The sequence below is a fragment of the Pararge aegeria genome, chromosome 23 (assembly GCF_905163445.1).
Source record: "Pararge aegeria chromosome 23, ilParAegt1.1, whole genome shotgun sequence".
Classification (NCBI taxonomy): domain Eukaryota; kingdom Metazoa; phylum Arthropoda; class Insecta; order Lepidoptera; family Nymphalidae; genus Pararge; species Pararge aegeria.
Genome location: NC_053202.1, coordinates 11,156,515 through 11,173,482, shown reverse-complemented (window position 1 = coordinate 11,173,482; position 16,968 = coordinate 11,156,515). Strand labels below are relative to the sequence as shown.

The 16,968-nt window shown below is 36.8% G+C and overlaps 3 protein-coding genes across 3 annotated transcripts in view; 2 read left to right on the top strand and 1 right to left on the bottom strand.

Annotated features, from left to right (window-relative positions):
* Positions 1-1,566: 1,566 nt before the first annotated feature.
* LOC120634240 (muscle segmentation homeobox-like) overlaps positions 1,567-16,968 on the top strand; it is a 48,944-nt gene continuing 33,542 nt past the window's right edge. Inside the window, exon 1 of the mRNA XM_039904716.1 lies at positions 1,567-2,061. Within this exon, the coding sequence (XP_039760650.1) occupies positions 1,686-2,061 (376 nt within the window). The 5' untranslated portion in view covers positions 1,567-1,685. The remainder of the gene's footprint in view (positions 2,062-16,968) is intronic.
* On the top strand, positions 10,550-13,633 carry LOC120634239. Its single transcript, XM_039904715.1, has 2 exons — positions 10,550-10,978; positions 12,264-13,633. The coding sequence occupies exons 1-2, from the start codon at positions 10,735-10,737 to the stop codon at positions 12,965-12,967; spliced, it is 948 nt and encodes a 315-aa protein (XP_039760649.1). The 5' UTR covers positions 10,550-10,734; the 3' UTR covers positions 12,968-13,633.
* On the bottom strand, positions 10,974-13,445 carry LOC120634238 (protein ALP1-like). Its single transcript, XM_039904713.1, has 2 exons — positions 13,108-13,445; positions 10,974-12,023 (listed from the first exon to the last, which is right to left on the bottom strand). The coding sequence occupies exons 1-2, from the start codon at positions 13,416-13,418 to the stop codon at positions 11,126-11,128; spliced, it is 1,209 nt and encodes a 402-aa protein (XP_039760647.1). The 5' UTR covers positions 13,419-13,445; the 3' UTR covers positions 10,974-11,125.

The following is a 16,968-nucleotide window of genomic DNA, read 5'->3' as shown; positions in this document are numbered from 1 at the left end:
GTTCTCTGTTCATTGTTCTCTGTAACGAACAGAGAGTGGCTTAAATGCTCCATTTAGCGGCAATCTCCAACAACACCGAACAACTAATAAAGATACTCAAGCAGACGAGCGACGCGGAATTAATTCAGAGCCAAGTTGCCGAGCGCATTGAATCCCTACTTCCGAACTGCGCCGCAAAACATCATTCCAGAGAACGTCCCTAGGCACCTACGTACAAACGTCACATTGCACCTAGCACCCGTGTCATAAACAAATCAAACATGGCCGGCGGAGATATTAATGAGACAATGAGACATTAGCTCGCTACAAAATGCCTCCGTATTCGCGAATAATTAAATCGTAAAGTCCCCTCTACGCCGCCTACGGCACCCGTCTATTTACTCCTTTTTCCATTCAACACAATAGCCACTGCAATCTGATACCTCCATTGGCAGAACATCACTATTTTCAACCTCACACTACACAAAAACCAACTTTAAATTATACTAATAGAATTGAAATTAGAATGTTGTATTATAACGTCATAAGGCGTATTCCGTAGAGACGATTAATTTGAGCGCGACGGACCCCGCCTACCCGATATCGCTTGACACACATGCTGGATTGTATCGTCGTCTCTTTCTAACCGCGCCGCTTATTAAAATTCCTCACTCGGTAGTTGCGTCTCTCTCAAATGTATCGAAGAGAGGCGGTGCGAACTGAGTTCGGCTTGCAGTCTGCGCCCCAAACCCGGCGCGATTTTCACCGTGCCACCGCGCGAATCATACGTTTGCCAACGTATACGCGAGCGTGAGCGTTGCGCAAAATACGCCGATTCCGCGTCACCGAAGATACGATGAAAAACTAAGTGTTATCATACCTGAGCTAACGCATTTGCGGGAAAATAATATTCTTTTTCGAAAATTTAAGTGTTGCTAAAATTCAAGTTTGTGATACTCTGTGACTTTATCTCGTGTTATTATTTTAGGTATTATTTATTGCCAAAACAAAACGTATCCGCTAACGAAATACCTACGCTGAATTCGCATTATTCATTTTCAAATTTCGAACATTCTTATTAGGAAATCTAAGTGTTATTGCCATATTACACTGTGTGACTTGTGGTAACCATTATAAAAACAGTCAAGTTATTACACAATCGGATACGCGGTTTTTTAGTTAAAAACCTTTAATTTAACGTTCAATTAAAACCGCTATCAAAAATTATTTTGACGTGACGCTAATAAATCTGAAAGCCAACTCCTCTGTGACGGCATGGGATGACTTATTGATATCGTTACGTATTTAAAGCGTTATTTGTGTAGGTAAAGCAAAAAAGATCAGCAATCAAAATTAAAACACGTAGGTTTTATGATTGACAGACTACGTTTTGTTGATTTAATTGAATAGCACATCACTAATTGAATTCTGTACGGAAATAAGAATAAGAATCTATGAATATCAATCGTTAATAGTTATATCTAATTATCTTTTTGGAACGGTTTGATAAACTCAAAAGGTGATGTGAAAAACCGTCTAACAAAATACTTTACTAATATTTAATTGAACAATAAAAATCGATTAAAAACAAAAACCTCATGGATTTCAATCGGTAATATATCGGTTGGAATATCGTAATGATCGGAGTTACTGAAATGGTGATGTGATACCGTCGGCGTTAGCCTATTGGAGATGATACAGGTGAAATGAAGACCTCGCTGGAATGTGAGCGGTCGGAGGCCGCTGAAAGTGGGGGAAAGGGACGGATATCCTTCAGCGTTGACTCTCTCCTGGGGAGTAAGAGTGAGACGCCTAGAGACACTCCGGATGCTATCAGCAATGACGCGGAAAGCGCTGTTGAAACGGATGATAGTGACGTGGATATAGAGGACTTGGAGTCGAATGTGGGTGATGAACGCGACGAGAGAGACACGAATGATGGTGAGGAGAACGAGAGTAGGGGCGTGGTGGTACCACAGCCGCTGCTGCCGAGGTTGTACCAAGGGCACGCTCCACCGACCTGGCCCTTCGGTGCTTTTCCCTGGATGACGCCTAACCCCATGTTCCGTGCAGGATCACCTGGTAAGTTTTTAATATTATTTGTTCGTATGTAGTAGTAGCAGAACTCTTTGTGACAGAGCTGCGGGGAGGTGCTGCCACCATGCTTATTTTCGCATTGCCACATAAAGAATTATACAAGAAAAAAAGAAACATAAAAATAGAAGCAGAATACAAAATGCGGCCTTATCGCTTATTAGCGAGCTCTGCCAGGCAACAGGAACTAACTGCGGTGGGACAAAATATAAAATTAATGCATACCAATAACTAAATACTAATACATAAACTAATATACACATATAATAATTATAGGCACATAAATAAATATACTACGACAATACACACATCGACATCTAGTCCCAAAGTAAGCGTAGCTTGTGTTATGGGTACTAAGATAACTGATGAATAACTTTTATGAAAAATATACATAAATACTTATAATATATAGATAAACATGCCAGACACTGAAAAATATTCATGTTCATCACACAAATATTGTCCAGTTGTGGGAATCGAACCCACGGCCTTGGTCTCAGAAAACAGGGTCGCTGCCCACTGCGCTAATCGGCCGTCAAACATATCTTATACCTTTAAACGAGCAATTCTTGTATATATATAATTGGAATCTCGGAATCGGCTCCAACGATTTTCATAAAATTTAGTACTCGTATATAGGGGGTTTCGGGGGCGATAAATCGATCGAGCTAGGATTAATTTCGCGAAAATGTCATTTAATTCGTGTTTTCCTGTAATAACCGATTTGGCGCAGACCAAGTTGCACGGGTCAGCTAGTAATAACACTTCAGCCTGTTAGGGAGTATGGTAGTCATAACACTAATCGGTTTTCACACGACAATCGGTTGGGGTGGTTGGTAGATGTCCGTGGTATACAAAGGTTTCCCCGGACGTCTAAAAAGCTAACAGGGGGATGCCGTGGTGGTTTTTAGTTTGGATATACCCCTTTAGAGGGGGGAGTCCCACGTAACCTCCGTCCAGTGGCGTGCATATGATATAAAATGAAAAAAATCTCCATTACGAGTTATAAAAAAACTTAAGGATAGGCACTGTAAGAGTTATATAAAACCTACGCTTAAGTATTTATAACTACTGAAGATTTTCTTCATTTTATATCATCTGCATACCCTCTATGCTCGCCACTGCCTCTATCCTGCCCAAGGCAGCAATAAAGTTTTTCCACCCCGCCAAAAAAAAGGGTTGATAGACAGGGCCTATGCCAGCTGCAGGACGTGTTCCTAACATGCTCCCTGAAGTTTTGCTCTATGTATAGGCAATGGTATTTCAGTTACAATAAGGTGGGCCATATACTTAGTCAGTCATATCTAGGGTACTATAAAAAAACAAATATAAAATACCCATCTTCCTAACTATCGATGAATTTCTTAATGACAAGGTCGCCTGGAAGCAAGCCGCTCCGCTTTCATCTCACACAATATATAACAAAGATTGTTAAATTGTAAACGATGTTGGAAAAGAGCTGCTGGAGAACTGCTGAGTTTCTTGCCGGCTTCTTCTCGGTAGAATCTGCCTTCCGGTGGTAGAGTCACTACAAACAGATATACTAGACGTTGTCAAAAGTGCTTATATTAGGCCTACTTGAAATAAATGAATTTTGAATTTTTTTTTTTTTTTTTAATTATTAAGAAGCGAAAGACTGCAGCCTACCTTTGGATGTGTCCAAATTCATCCCCGGCTCTTCTAACTTTTTAGTTCTTGCCGTTTCAAGCATTAAAATAGGTATCACATGCTTTAATGCTGAAGAGACATCGTATGTGTACGTAAGTCTACCGATACGAAAATGGCCACCTTATTAGGCTAAACCCCAGATTCTTCTGATTTTAATAATGATTAAGAAGAAATAAATAATTATTTCAATTGTTTCGACACACATAGATCCTCCGAAATGCGCAATTTAAAGATGAAAACATTATATTTAATATGTTGACTCCCGGAATCGCGTCCTTTACTGATATATTTTGTATTATCTAGTTACTATATTTCAAGTAAGATATAGGTATATTTTAAAACGGTGCTAGCCCAGTAGGTAGGAGCTCGACTTCACTTTCGGGGGGTCGTGTTCGAATCCCAGCACGCACGCCTTACTTTTCTAAGTTAGGAGCGTTTTAAGTAATTAAAACATCACTCGCTTCAACGGTGAAGGAAAACATCGTGAGGAAACCTGCATGCCTGAGAGTTCTCGATAATGTTCTCAAAGGTGTGTAGAGTCCACCAATCCGCACTGGGCCAGCGTGTTGGCGTTAACACCTTCCCGTTGTGGGAGGAGACCCGTGTCCTGTAATGGGTGGATATGACTTCCATATAGAAGGCGGATACTATGGAGATGAAGCCGGCTAGAAATCCAGCAGATGCTAGAGTCCTTCAGCTGAGTCTTATTAAATATCTACTAGCTGTTGCCCGCGACTTCGTCTGCGTTTGATTTTGTTTTTAAAGTATTCAGTATCGCTAAGCCTTAAGTGAGGGGTTTAGTGCTCTCCGCTGATGAGTTCTGTATTCTATCTCCAACCACATTCATCAGATCTACACAAAGTTTGGGCGAAAATTAAAAGCATATTATAACCTCTATAGTACAAAAATAATTATTTAATGGTGTAAAATCGTCAAACTCTTTCATCCCCTCTCTCAATAGAACCGACCTTAATTAATTTAATCGGGTTAAAAAGTATACTTACTATATTACTTCTAATACTTCCAACAATATGTGTAAAAAGTTTCATGAGGATCGGTTAAGTAGTTTTTGCGTGAAAGCGTAACAAACAAACTTACATTGGTATTTATAATATTAGTAGGGATAGGGAAAGGGATACCTGTAACCAATAAAATCCTCCATATCGCAAACCATTTTCTGGTTATTTGGAATTCTTTTGGAAGAGAATTTCATTCCCTCTAGAGATACCAAAACTTTCTTCACAAAAAAAAACACGCTGGTCTATGACTAACTTAAGTTTACGTTTTGATTTAAATTGACAAACCTTGGAATAACTTAACTTGTGAAAATTAAGAGCCATTTTAACTACCGTCCCACTAGTCAGGGCCAGGGCACGAGTCTCCTTCCACAATGAGAAGGGTAAAGGCCGTAGTCCACCACGCTGGCCTGGTGCAAATTGTCGGACTCTACACACCTTTTTTTGTAAGCGTAGCTTGTGTCATGGGTACTAAGACGACTGATGAATATTTTTATGAATAAAATACATAAATACTTAGAATATACATATAAACACCCAGACACTGACAAACATTCATGCTCATCACACAAACATTTTCCAGTTGTGGGAATCGAATCCACGGCCCTGGGCTCAGAAAGCAGGGTTGCTGCAAACTGCGCCAATCGGCTGTCTATTGATCGACTGCCAATCTTGAGAACATTATAGCGAATTCTAAGGCATGCAGGTTTCCTCATGATGTTTTCCTTCACCGTTGAAGAAAATGATATTTTAATATCTTAAAACATACTAACCTAACTTAGAAAGTAAAGTCGAAGTCCTACCCACTGGGCTATCACCGCTTCAAAAAACATAATTGCACGAAATATTCTAAAATTTACCCGGGCAGTAATCAAACCTGGAACCTACCACTCAAACTCCGCTGCACACGGTAGGTATTATTAACAAGTAGCTAAGCAATTACTTATCTATATGCGTAATGCAGTTGTTAGTAATTTGGACAGCGGTAACAAAAACATGTCTGACCAAATAAGTGTAACAAAAGCCAGTGAGATGTCATAACATCTAGAGATATAGACCTCACACTTCAAAACTGGCAGTGTAAAACGGTTGATTTTGTATACATAGATTATCTAGTGACAGGCAATATTTTTGCGCAAAGGATCAGCTTGACTGGTCAGCGTTGATGACTGGAACGTTAATAAGCTTATTATTAAGTTGTATTGTAACATTATCAATTCGTAAACTTAAATACCTAATCAACTTTACTTTTCTTCGACTTTTCTTCTATTATATGAAGACGAATGGCTTATTTTGAATCGATAAATTCTAAAAATATTGTACCTATTCATAAAGATGACTATTAAAAAGCTATTTTATCTAGTTATATAGTTTTTCACTTACAAGCCTTAACATTGGGATTTGTAAATCTAGCTTGAAAAGAATGGCTACTGAGCTGTTTTAACTGAACGTGCGGTAACTAAATGGTTAATCATAGATAAACTTTATTTACTAAAAAGATATTGAACTTTATAGGATTTGAAAAAAGTTCCGGAAATCATAAACGAATGTTTTTTTAATTTTTATTAAAGAATAGTACCTACTAGGTACAAAATTGTATGGAGGAAATCCTTTTTTTTGTGCTCTTTTCTCTTCCGGCATGCTGATCGGAGACTGTTGAAGGTAATACGATTGGCGTATTTTTTGCCTAGCCTTCTCTTTCTTAGATATTCTATGATTTTATTATTTAATCCTCACGGGAGCGGAAACGAGATAGATACAAGCAAATTATAAATTACCACATACAGATTTGCCTGAGTTCATTGTTTGTCGGTTTTTTTCATTGACTCTAGCAGTAACAACATATCACTGTCAAACAAAGACAAATTAAAACTTGATTTTCAGAGTGACTTTAAGCGAGGACAATGACTGCATGTGTTTCTGTATAACCTTTAAAAATTCTTTGTTGTGCACACACTACATAATTTAATTACATTAAAGCATTACAATTAAAAATAAATTATGTATTTTCGGGTGATTCAAAACTTCAAAATGACTTTAATATATAATAGTTATAAATGATTTATGTGTATATAAATTCAAAATTCAAATTTAAAATTCATTTATTTCAAGTGGGCCTAATTAATAAGAACTTTTGAAACGTCAAGTCAGTCTGTTTGTAGTGACTCTACCACCGGTTCGGAAGGCAGATTCCACTGAGAAGAGCCGGCAAGAAACTCAGCAGATTGCTCTTTTCCAACATCATTTTATAGCTTAACAATCTTAAGATTTTTTCTGTTCTGCGAGAGATGAGAGCGGAGTGGCCTGCTTCCAAGCAGCCTTGTCGTTAAGGAACTCATCAATCGTGTAGTAACCACGATTTATTAAATGTGTTTTAATATATTAAAGGTGGATCTAATATTATCTTCGGTATCATGTTATAAAAGCATGACCCATCCCCACATATTACTTAGATTTCTTTACTTTTCTCAGACGATATTCAGATATCACTAATTTATGTCCGTTTCTAGTTAGTCGACTGTTTATATCGTGCAGATATCACTAATTCATTTATTAAGTCGACTGTTCATATCGACTTTTTGTTTAATATGTTGCACTATCCCGTTTTCCGTACTAAACTTGCTTCATCAAACAAATAATATCTGGAGGAGATCGCTTCAAGCAGTAAGCAACCTTGTCATTAAAAAAATCATCAATTGTATAGTAACCTCGCTGTAATAAATGTGTTTTAACAAATTCTTTAAACTTGTGCATTGGCAGGTCCAAAATCACCTTAGGAATCATATTATAAAAGCGTATACTCAATCCCACAAATGATCCCTGTACCTATTTCTATCTATCTATCTAGGTTTAGTAAAAACAACCCTACATTTTTTTTATTGCAATACAAATTCTTGTGTGTCACTATTAAAGACAAAATTGACCAATTTGAATGAAGATTTTTTGTGTCGACGAAATTATCTTGGTGGCAGCTCTAATTACATTTTTGTATCCCCGAAAAACGAACCACTTACCATCAGGTGGGTCATCTGCTTAGTCTGTCAAATATTATTATCAAATAAAGTGCCTGTGATATGCCAACGTGATAAAAGTTTTTTATTTGACGACTAAGAACTCTTGGTGGCACCCTAATTTTTAGGACCTCTGAAAAATAAAACAGTGCCAACCCTGTACAGTACCTACTCACCTAGTACCGCTATTAAAGTTATGTCGAGGGTTACTTAATACTTTGATTGTATGTTAATCAGCTTTTTTCGGTTTACACAAAATATAAGCGATTCGATTAACCTATTGAAATTAGTAACGAATAGCGCTGCGTTTATTTTTAAATGTCAATGTTTAGTTGACGGTCTTCTATACAGCGAATATCTATGGTTTTGTCCCAGCAGAACTTTGTTTTTCCGTTTCCCGAAGTATAACAATCCTAAATATATTACATATAAAAACTTAGTCGTACCAATAAAAAGACATTCCGGATCTTTCAGACTTATACCAGCCCGCTTCGCCGGGCTAGATTTTGCTTTATTTTATTTTATATAAACAATAAACTTACATCATTAAATTTTTAATTTAAGTCTCATAATATATTAAATCATTTATTTCTCTTCTATTCTCTTCTCGAGCGGGTAAAGATCATTATGTACACCCAACAATAGAATATCATCATAGTAAATAAAAGCTGTATTTGACAGTTTGACAGTTCAATAATAGGAGTGCTTCGATCGTCCCCAAACTTTACAGAATTACTCGCCAGGTCAATCCGGAGATTTCCTGGAAGTTTCATTGAAATCGGTCCAGCCGTTTCGGAGCCTATACGGAACATACCCACACACTTTCTCTTTTATATATATAAGATATACTTATATATAATTTCTTTCAGTTTGTGCTTAATGTTTATAGTATATAATTAAGTATAAACAGTAAGCTTCTTGTGATTTCTTTGCATAGGTACCTAACCTAAATAATAAAGAAAAAAATATTTAAAAAAAAGACGGGTTGCACTCCGGGAGTGCCGGCAGAAGTGAAAACTTGATTATTAATTAACGTTGAGCATGTTTGATATTTTGGAATGGTTAGGGAATAATTTTGCACCAATTGCTTTATCAGTATAAAAGTACTATCATTTATGTGGTAGAATACAATATTCATTTATTGCGCTATCGTACACAAACATGACAATTTATATTACATTAAAAATTTAACACTTTAAAACTATTACAATTATTTTACATTAAAAAGTTTATCTCCGAAAAATCAACTTTCGTCCATAATTTCAACGACTTTTTCACCATCATCATTACCAGAACTATCATCGCCAATCTCTAAAACTGATACGATAGGTTTATGGTAGCTGAAGTAAGAAACGAACAGTTTTGATTCGAACCTATTTAAATGTCTAATAAAGACCGCATCAATAGTAGTTTTGACAAATCCGTCTTACGCTTTTTCGATCAGGTCACGTGTCCTGACGCGAGTTTAAGATTTTATACCCATTACAGAAAAAGTGCTTAACGCCGCTAAAGAAGTTTTCACTTCAAAATTAGCCCAGGCAATATCCTACGTAATCCAAAAAACGCGAGAGAAGATCGGTCTTTAGTAAAAAACAAGCCAAGTCATTTTCAAGGATATATACCTAGTAGATTCATTTTCCAACATAAAAAGTATCTTTCGTCAAGCTCCAGGATACAAGTAAAATATGTAAAAAATTTCATCATATATGACGTAGTATGAACCACCAAACGAAAAGTAAAAATAACAAACAGACCTACTTTTGACATTTATCGCATTAGTATGGATAGATAATTTAACTTTTGCGCTGCAGGTACACACAGCGCTCAAAACAAAATCGGTTTTGTATTAAAAATACGAGCCAAGTAATTTTTGACAGATTAGTCGAAATCGGTGTCTTATAAAAAACCGATGGTAACAAAAACCCAATAATATTAGTATGGATATGGAGTAGTTTAATTTCCCACCATATAAAGGGATCCAGGATGCAAGTAAAATATGTGACAAATTTCATCAAGTGTGTTGTGGTATGAAACCAATATAAGTAAAAAAAACAAACAGGCCTACTTTTGACATATATACTAGTATCATTAGTGAGGTGCTGAGGTGCATCGATATGCATTATCGATGCACCTCAGTCGTTATAATATCAAAACTAGCTGTTGGCCGCGACTTCGTCCGCTTTTGTTTTTGTTATCTAAAGACATGTACCTCACAAATGTGGCAGAACTTTATGATTTTAGGATAGCTCAGCCTGGCATAAAATCGTCAAACACTTTAGTCCCCTCTCCCAAGAGAACTGAGCTCAATTTCGGGATAAAAAGCATCCTATATCACTTCTAATACTTTCAGGATTATGTGAACAAAGTTTCGTGATGATCGGTTTAGTACTTTTTACAAACAAACTTACATTCACGTTTAATAATATCTACCCAATAACTCAATGTCATGAACATTGCTTGTTAAACAAATATAATTTTAATTTTTTCTTGAAAACTATCTATTAACTATTTAATAAAATATCTGGCAAATACAGAATTTATAGTTATCTAAAGTTTGATTATTTACACACTATATAAATTTACTGTAACAAGCATCAGTTTGTAACCTTACCTCGTGGATTCTGATTTTTTGAACGAATGTCTTGAACGCGGTTTGTTTTTAATAGTAATAACTAGCTTTTGCTCGCGACTTCGTCTGCGTTTGATTTTGTTTTTTGATGTGGCATTAAATTTAGTTGTAGGTCTAAAAAAAATTAAAGTATTCAGTATCGCTAAGCCTTAGAGCCCTCGCCCACGGCGACTTTTTGTAGCGATGCTGTCGCGCATTTACTAAACGCACGCCAGCATCACTACTAACGCGTGTTAGTCGCATTTGCAACGCGCTACTGCATCGCGACTGTATCGATGCAAACGCGCGACCGTGTCGGACGACATCGGGGGAAGAACGGAGGGAGGGCGGTGCGTGAATGGAGAACCGAGCATCAGTGCAACACAGACAGGTCGAGAGTGCTGTTGTCCGTCACATGCGTAAAATGGAGTCGTTCGACACTGAATCATTTATTATGGCAATTCAGAACCGTCCTGTAATATGGGACTCGCGTCTTCCTGAGTATTCGAATAAGATTGCAAAAAGAAAGGCATGGGAAGAGATAAATGAAATATTTGATTCAGAATTTGGAGAAAAAACAAATAAAGAAAAGAATGCTTGTGGTAAGTTATTTAACTTTATTAAATTTTATCATTATAAATGTAGATGAGTGGTGAGAATTAATGAGATATAGATGTTCCAGAATAAGTGAATTAAGTTACGTTTACAGCCCTTTCTAGTTACTTATAGCTATTTTAGGTGAAATTATTTCAAATTTTTGAATCTTGCCACGGTACAGAACCTACACCGGTGAAATAGTCAGTATATATGTTTCGGATTGCAGTACCACTTAGTTCTGATCTTCGTCTTCCAATTAAAAGTAAATTATCACTGGCAGGTGGATCTTGGAATCCGACTATACTCAAAGTGTGATCAAACTTGTACCCATCTCGCTTACGTATAAAATTGTGCAATACGCAACACGCTTTAACAATATTCGTAGCAAAATCTACATTAACGTTTATGGGCCGGTTGAAAATTTTAAATTTGTTACTCAATATACCAAACGTACATTCAATATAACGCCTTGCGCGCGTCAAACGGTAATTATATATTCTCTTCTTTCGTGGTAAATGTTTACCAGCGTATGGTCTTTGCAAGTGTTGTGATAAAGCAAATCCTTCGTCGCCAATAAACGAAAACGGTATAGGTATTCCATTGTTAGATATAGGTCTTGGTTGAGGTAAATTATAATTTCCTTGTCGTAACTTTTTTACCCATTCGCTGCTGTCATGTATTGTTGAATCTGAGCTCTTTCCATAACATCCGACATCTATATCTATGAAATTGTAATTAGCGTCACATATTGCTAACAAAACGATGGAAAAAAAATGTTTGTAATTGTAATATTCTGAGCCGGTATGACATGGTTTTATAATTCTTATATGTTTTCCATCTATTGCTCCAATTAAGTTAGGAAAATTAGCATGTTTCATAAATCCTTCAGCGGTTTCTAAATGTAATTCTTCTGTTGGCTCTGGCATGGAGATGTCTTTTACTTTTTTCCATATTACTTCCACAGTTTCCTTTACAATCGTACGTGCAGTAGTATGTCCACATTTAAAGTCCAAATGAAGATCTGTGAAATTACATCCAGTTGCTAAGTACCTGTAAAAAAAGGAAAAAAGAAAATAAAGTAATAAAAAATACATACCTACAAATATATAAATCACGCCTGTAAACCTGTAATCCTTGTCGGGGTAGGCAATTTAAGGGTGATATTCATTTTAACTCTCCGAGTCAAGATGATCCGAGCTAAATAGGGATGCCAAGGTCGTAAGGTTCTAGCTCCATTTGCATTAATTTTTCAATTGCATAACAATAATAAATTTGTATATCTTTTTTCAGCTATTGAACTCCAGAAAAAATGGAAAAGTTTAAAAGATTGCTTTAACAGAGAACGGCTGAAAGAAAAAAATTGTCCCAGTGGGTCCGGGGCTAAACCCAGAAAACAATATGTTTACTATAAATTATTGTCATTTTTACAACCTTTGACCGAAATCAGACCACCAAGTCGACCTACAGTTACTGAGGAAAACGACTCCGAAGGCTGTTTGGAATCTTTTGTTATTCCAAAATCAAAGAAGCTTAAAACAAGTGATGGCGTTGATGATGCACAAAACAAATTATACGAAATTCTAACTGAGAAATTGAACAAAGCCACGCCCGCCATTCAACATCCAGATCAACATTTTTTACTTTCACTTTTTCCACATTTTAATTCCATAAAAGAAGAATATAAACTCGATGCGAAAGCTGAAATGATAAATTTGCTTCGCAAATATAACAATATGGCACAAACGTCTGCATACACCAGTCACTATGGATATCAGTCTGGATACCAAAGCTACGACACAACTCCTGCTCGTACAAGCAATGAAAGTAGTGTGTCGCAACTAATAAATAGCTACCACTCGGCGCCAACGCCTGCTGGTGCCAATGTCAATACTGCAGGTAGTTCATTGCAACATAATGATAATGATAATGAATATAATTACAGTAATGATGATTCTACACAAGATTCTATTATCACAAACCTATATTCGCCGTAAAGTAAAAAGTAAGAAATTAAAACCTTAATTAAGTTTAAGTATGATTAATATTGAATTATAATAATTATTTTTTTAAGTTGTGATTAAAAATGTGCAAAAACTATTAAAAGATAATTAACATAAAATTTGGTTTTTCTTACCTTAAAGTTATTGTTAGTCGTTCTTCAGCTGATATACATTGTCTCATCACTGTATTTCTGCGTGTCAACTCTGGTTTTACAATGGAAAGCAATTCACAAAACGTCGAATATGACATTCTATAACAACTTCTGAATTTGAGATCATAGGATTTTAGTATTTTAAACGTTGTTACATGATGTCCACTGAGTAATCTCTCTTTATTAAATGGGTGCATCCAATATTGACGCTGCTTTCGTTGCCTGCGCTTCGGCTGCTTACGTAAAAGCAGCACCAAAGACAACGTGACTAATGTTGCCTCAACGGAGTCCATCTTGCAACTGTAGCGATCGCAGGTATTTTTGTGCTGTTACTGAATCGCGTTTGCATCGAGACAGAAGCGCGACAGTATCGCGTTTGCTTCGCGACTGAATCTAAGACCGTGGGCGAGGGCACACAGCTAGCGACCGTTTCGCGACTGTATCGATGCGGACACGCGACAGCATCGCTACTGTATCGCTACAAAAAGTCGCCGTGGGCGATGGCCCTTAAATGAGGGGTTTGCTGCTGTCCGCTGAGGAGTTCCGTCCTCTATCGCCAACCACAGTTTGGGCCAAATTAAACACATATTATTTGTCGGAGTTATGGTGCAAAATCGTCAAACACTCATCCCCTCTCCCAAAGTAACTGAACTTAATGTCAGGATAAAAATTATACTATATTACTTCTAACACTTCCAAGAATATGTGTACAAAGCTTCATGAGGATCGGTTAAGTAGTTTTTGCGTGAAAGCGTAACAAACAAACTTACATTGACATTTGTAATATTAGTAGGGAAGTAGGGATAGGGATTGGCAGAACAAACAGATAGTCCATCTGATGTTAAGTGAAAAACCGTCGCCTATAAACAGAGCAACACTTGCATGCATGCGAGGAGCACGTCCTGCGACATGCCGACCTGTGTCCATCAATTTGAGGTGTAGGCGTTAAGCCTCATGTGCCTTTGATAACAACAATGCTGCTTAGCGGCAGAAATAGGCATGTCGTTGTACTACCCCGGACGAGCACTGTCACAAAAAGTATGTGGTGGAAATCACTAGAAATCGTCACGTAAGCAAAATGCGTTATACTCCATGATAATCTTTCTGTTCAGTCCAGCGTAGTTTGTTTATCGTCAATCGCTCGCCGCGATACTTGTTTACATCGTGCGTTTATTCAGATTTAGTAGCAGTAGAACCTTTAGTAACAGAGCTCTAATCCAGAAGTACTAACGCCATGCGTCTGCCGCCAAGCAGCATTCCTTTGTTCCACTCTGAAGGGTGCGGTTGCCGGTGTAATTACAGGCCCATGTGGCTTAACACCTACGTTTCAGGTTCATGGACACAGAGCGGCAGTTTGTGGGACTTGTTAATTGTATGCTCTGCGTAGTTTTGCTTGATGATGATAATAATTAAAAAATTACGGTTGACGATGAATAAATATACTACGACAATACACACGTCGCGATCTAAGCCCCAAAGTTAGCGTAGCTTGTGTTATGGGTACTAAATAGCTTAATGAATAGTTTTTATGAATATAATACACATAAATACTTATAACATACTAGCGTGCCCAGCCCGCTTCGCCGGGCTAGATTTTGCTTTATTTTATGTAAACAATAAACTTACATCATTAAATTTTTAATTTAAGTCTCATATTATATTAAATCATTTATTTCTCTCCGTATTCATTCTCTTCTATTCTCTTCTCGAGCGGGTGAAGATCATTATCTACACCCATGTACACCCAACAATAGAATATCATCATAGTAAATAAAACCTGTATTTGACAGTTTGACAGTTCAAAAATAGGAGTGCTCCGATCGTCACCAAACTTTACAGGATTACTCGCCAGGTCAATCCGGACATTCCCTGAAAGTTTTATTGAAATCGGTCCAGCCGTTTCGGAGCCTATACGGAACATAACCACACACTTTCACTATTATATATATAGATAGATAGATAAACACCCTGCAAGACATTCATTTTCCAGTTGTGGGAATCGAATCCACAGCCTTGAACTCAGAAAGCTGAATCGCTGCCTACTGCCCCAGTCGGCCGTCATATCGATGGCTTGATGGCTTTCTTTAAGTAGCCAGACTTAAGAGTTTAACTAAACTCGACAGAAACTTCGCGGCACAGATAGTAGTTTAAATGAGAAATAATAGTTTTTTTTTTCTAATAATTCGTATTTCATGGCTATAACTTTATATTATAATCTGCCAGTCTGCCACAAGAATTTGCCTCTCTAGACTTTTAGGAGAGTTTTTTTTCAAGACACTTAACGATAAAACTTACGATAGTGTTTACTGTATTCATCATCATACTGTATTTAAATGACGACTTCATCTAAAATTTGACTTAATTAATTTCATTTTCTTAATTTTTTTTAATTAGTTTGAATATTATAGTATAATACAACACAGTACAAACAGAAAAGATTTGCACACTGTCGTTGACAATAGATTGTGTAGGAGTGCATTTGTATTATTGTTAAACAACCTATTGTAACCCACAATTCTAGCTAATAAATTATTAATATTATTTAACTGTTTTTACCCGAAGTTAAAATGCAGTTGTCAGATTTTTGTTTCCGAACTACATTTTGTCATTATCGCCTCTAATAAATCGCTTAAAACTATTTAACTAAAAGCCGACGCAGTAATCTTTAAGCGTGACCTTAAACAGTTTTCCAATCAAGCATTGCGGACCTCCGACAAACTTTATCGCGCAATAAAATCGTATACCGAATCAATAATCTGTAATTAATTTAACAGCCGATGACAGAATTAACGAGCGGGGCGAAAACTCGGCCATTAATTAGACAAGGTGTTGCCCGACAGACAAAGGTGTCTTGTCATGAAGGCAACTATTTAGTGACTCATTTACAACATAAACAACCAAAACTACCTTATAGTAAATTAGTTTTAGACAATTGTTCGTTTCCCGCTATTTAAAAAAATCATAAGCGGTGATAACCCAACCAGGAGTTCGAATCCTAGCACGCAATCTCCAACTTTTCTAAGTTATGTGCGTTTTAAGTAATTGAAATATCACTTGCTTCAACGGTGAAGGAACACATTGTGAGGAAACCTGCATGCCTGAGAGTTCTACATAATGGAGTCCACCAATCTGCACTGGTCCAGCGTAGTTGACTACGGCCATTTATTACCCCTTCTCATTGTGGGGCCCTGTAATGGGCCGCTAATGGGTGATATGATGATGTACTATTACGTAATCAAACATACTTGTTTGCAACTTAAACCTAAAACTGAGATGATTCCAAATTCACCCTGGTCTAAGAAGACAGAGCCCTCAACAAACTTAACAGATATTTTTTTGTTATCACCATCTCACAGTCAATTTATATTTAGCCATGAAGTTAGAGTAACTCACACCCAAACATTTTTGTCGTTTAAGTAAACCTTAATATTATAATGTAATTTTTCTATAACCTTACGTTTTATATTAAACTTTGAATTTGTTGAGAGACATCTCGAAGATTTAATTTGGTGATCTGTTATAAAATAATATGCATTTTCCCTTGAATGAAATACTAATTTAATTTAACCTAAGCATATAAATAGGTACACGCCATTTAAAAATGCCGGCAAAGCATTGGTAATCGATTATAACTAACTTACTTAATAATCGAATCTAGTTATCTATTGATCTGTACGTTTTTGTTCTCTAAAAATGCGATCACAGATAACGTTTAAGAAATCGATAGCCAATTATGATTTCCTGGGCGATTTTCATTTGTTTCATGTTGGCTGCGCGCGCGCATTTTTCTGAGTATGCCGCGCAGGAATGACGCGAATCTCTTAATGATTGAAGTCATTAACG

Bases quoted from the DNA above. Each gene is read 5' to 3' on its own strand.
- LOC120634239 (XM_039904715.1), top strand. From the start codon at position 10,735: ATGGAGAACCGAGCATCAGTGCAACACAGACAGGTCGAGAGTGCTGTT. The intron at 10,979-12,263 runs GTAAGTTATTTA...ATCTTTTTTCAG, and splicing joins TAAAGAAAAGAATGCTTGTG to CTATTGAACTCCAGAAAAAA.
- LOC120634238 (XM_039904713.1), bottom strand. From the start codon at position 13,418: ATGGACTCCGTTGAGGCAACATTAGTCACGTTGTCTTTGGTGCTGCTT. The intron at 12,024-13,107 runs GTAAGAAAAACC...CTTTTTTTACAG, and splicing joins CGACTAACAATAACTTTAAG to GTACTTAGCAACTGGATGTA.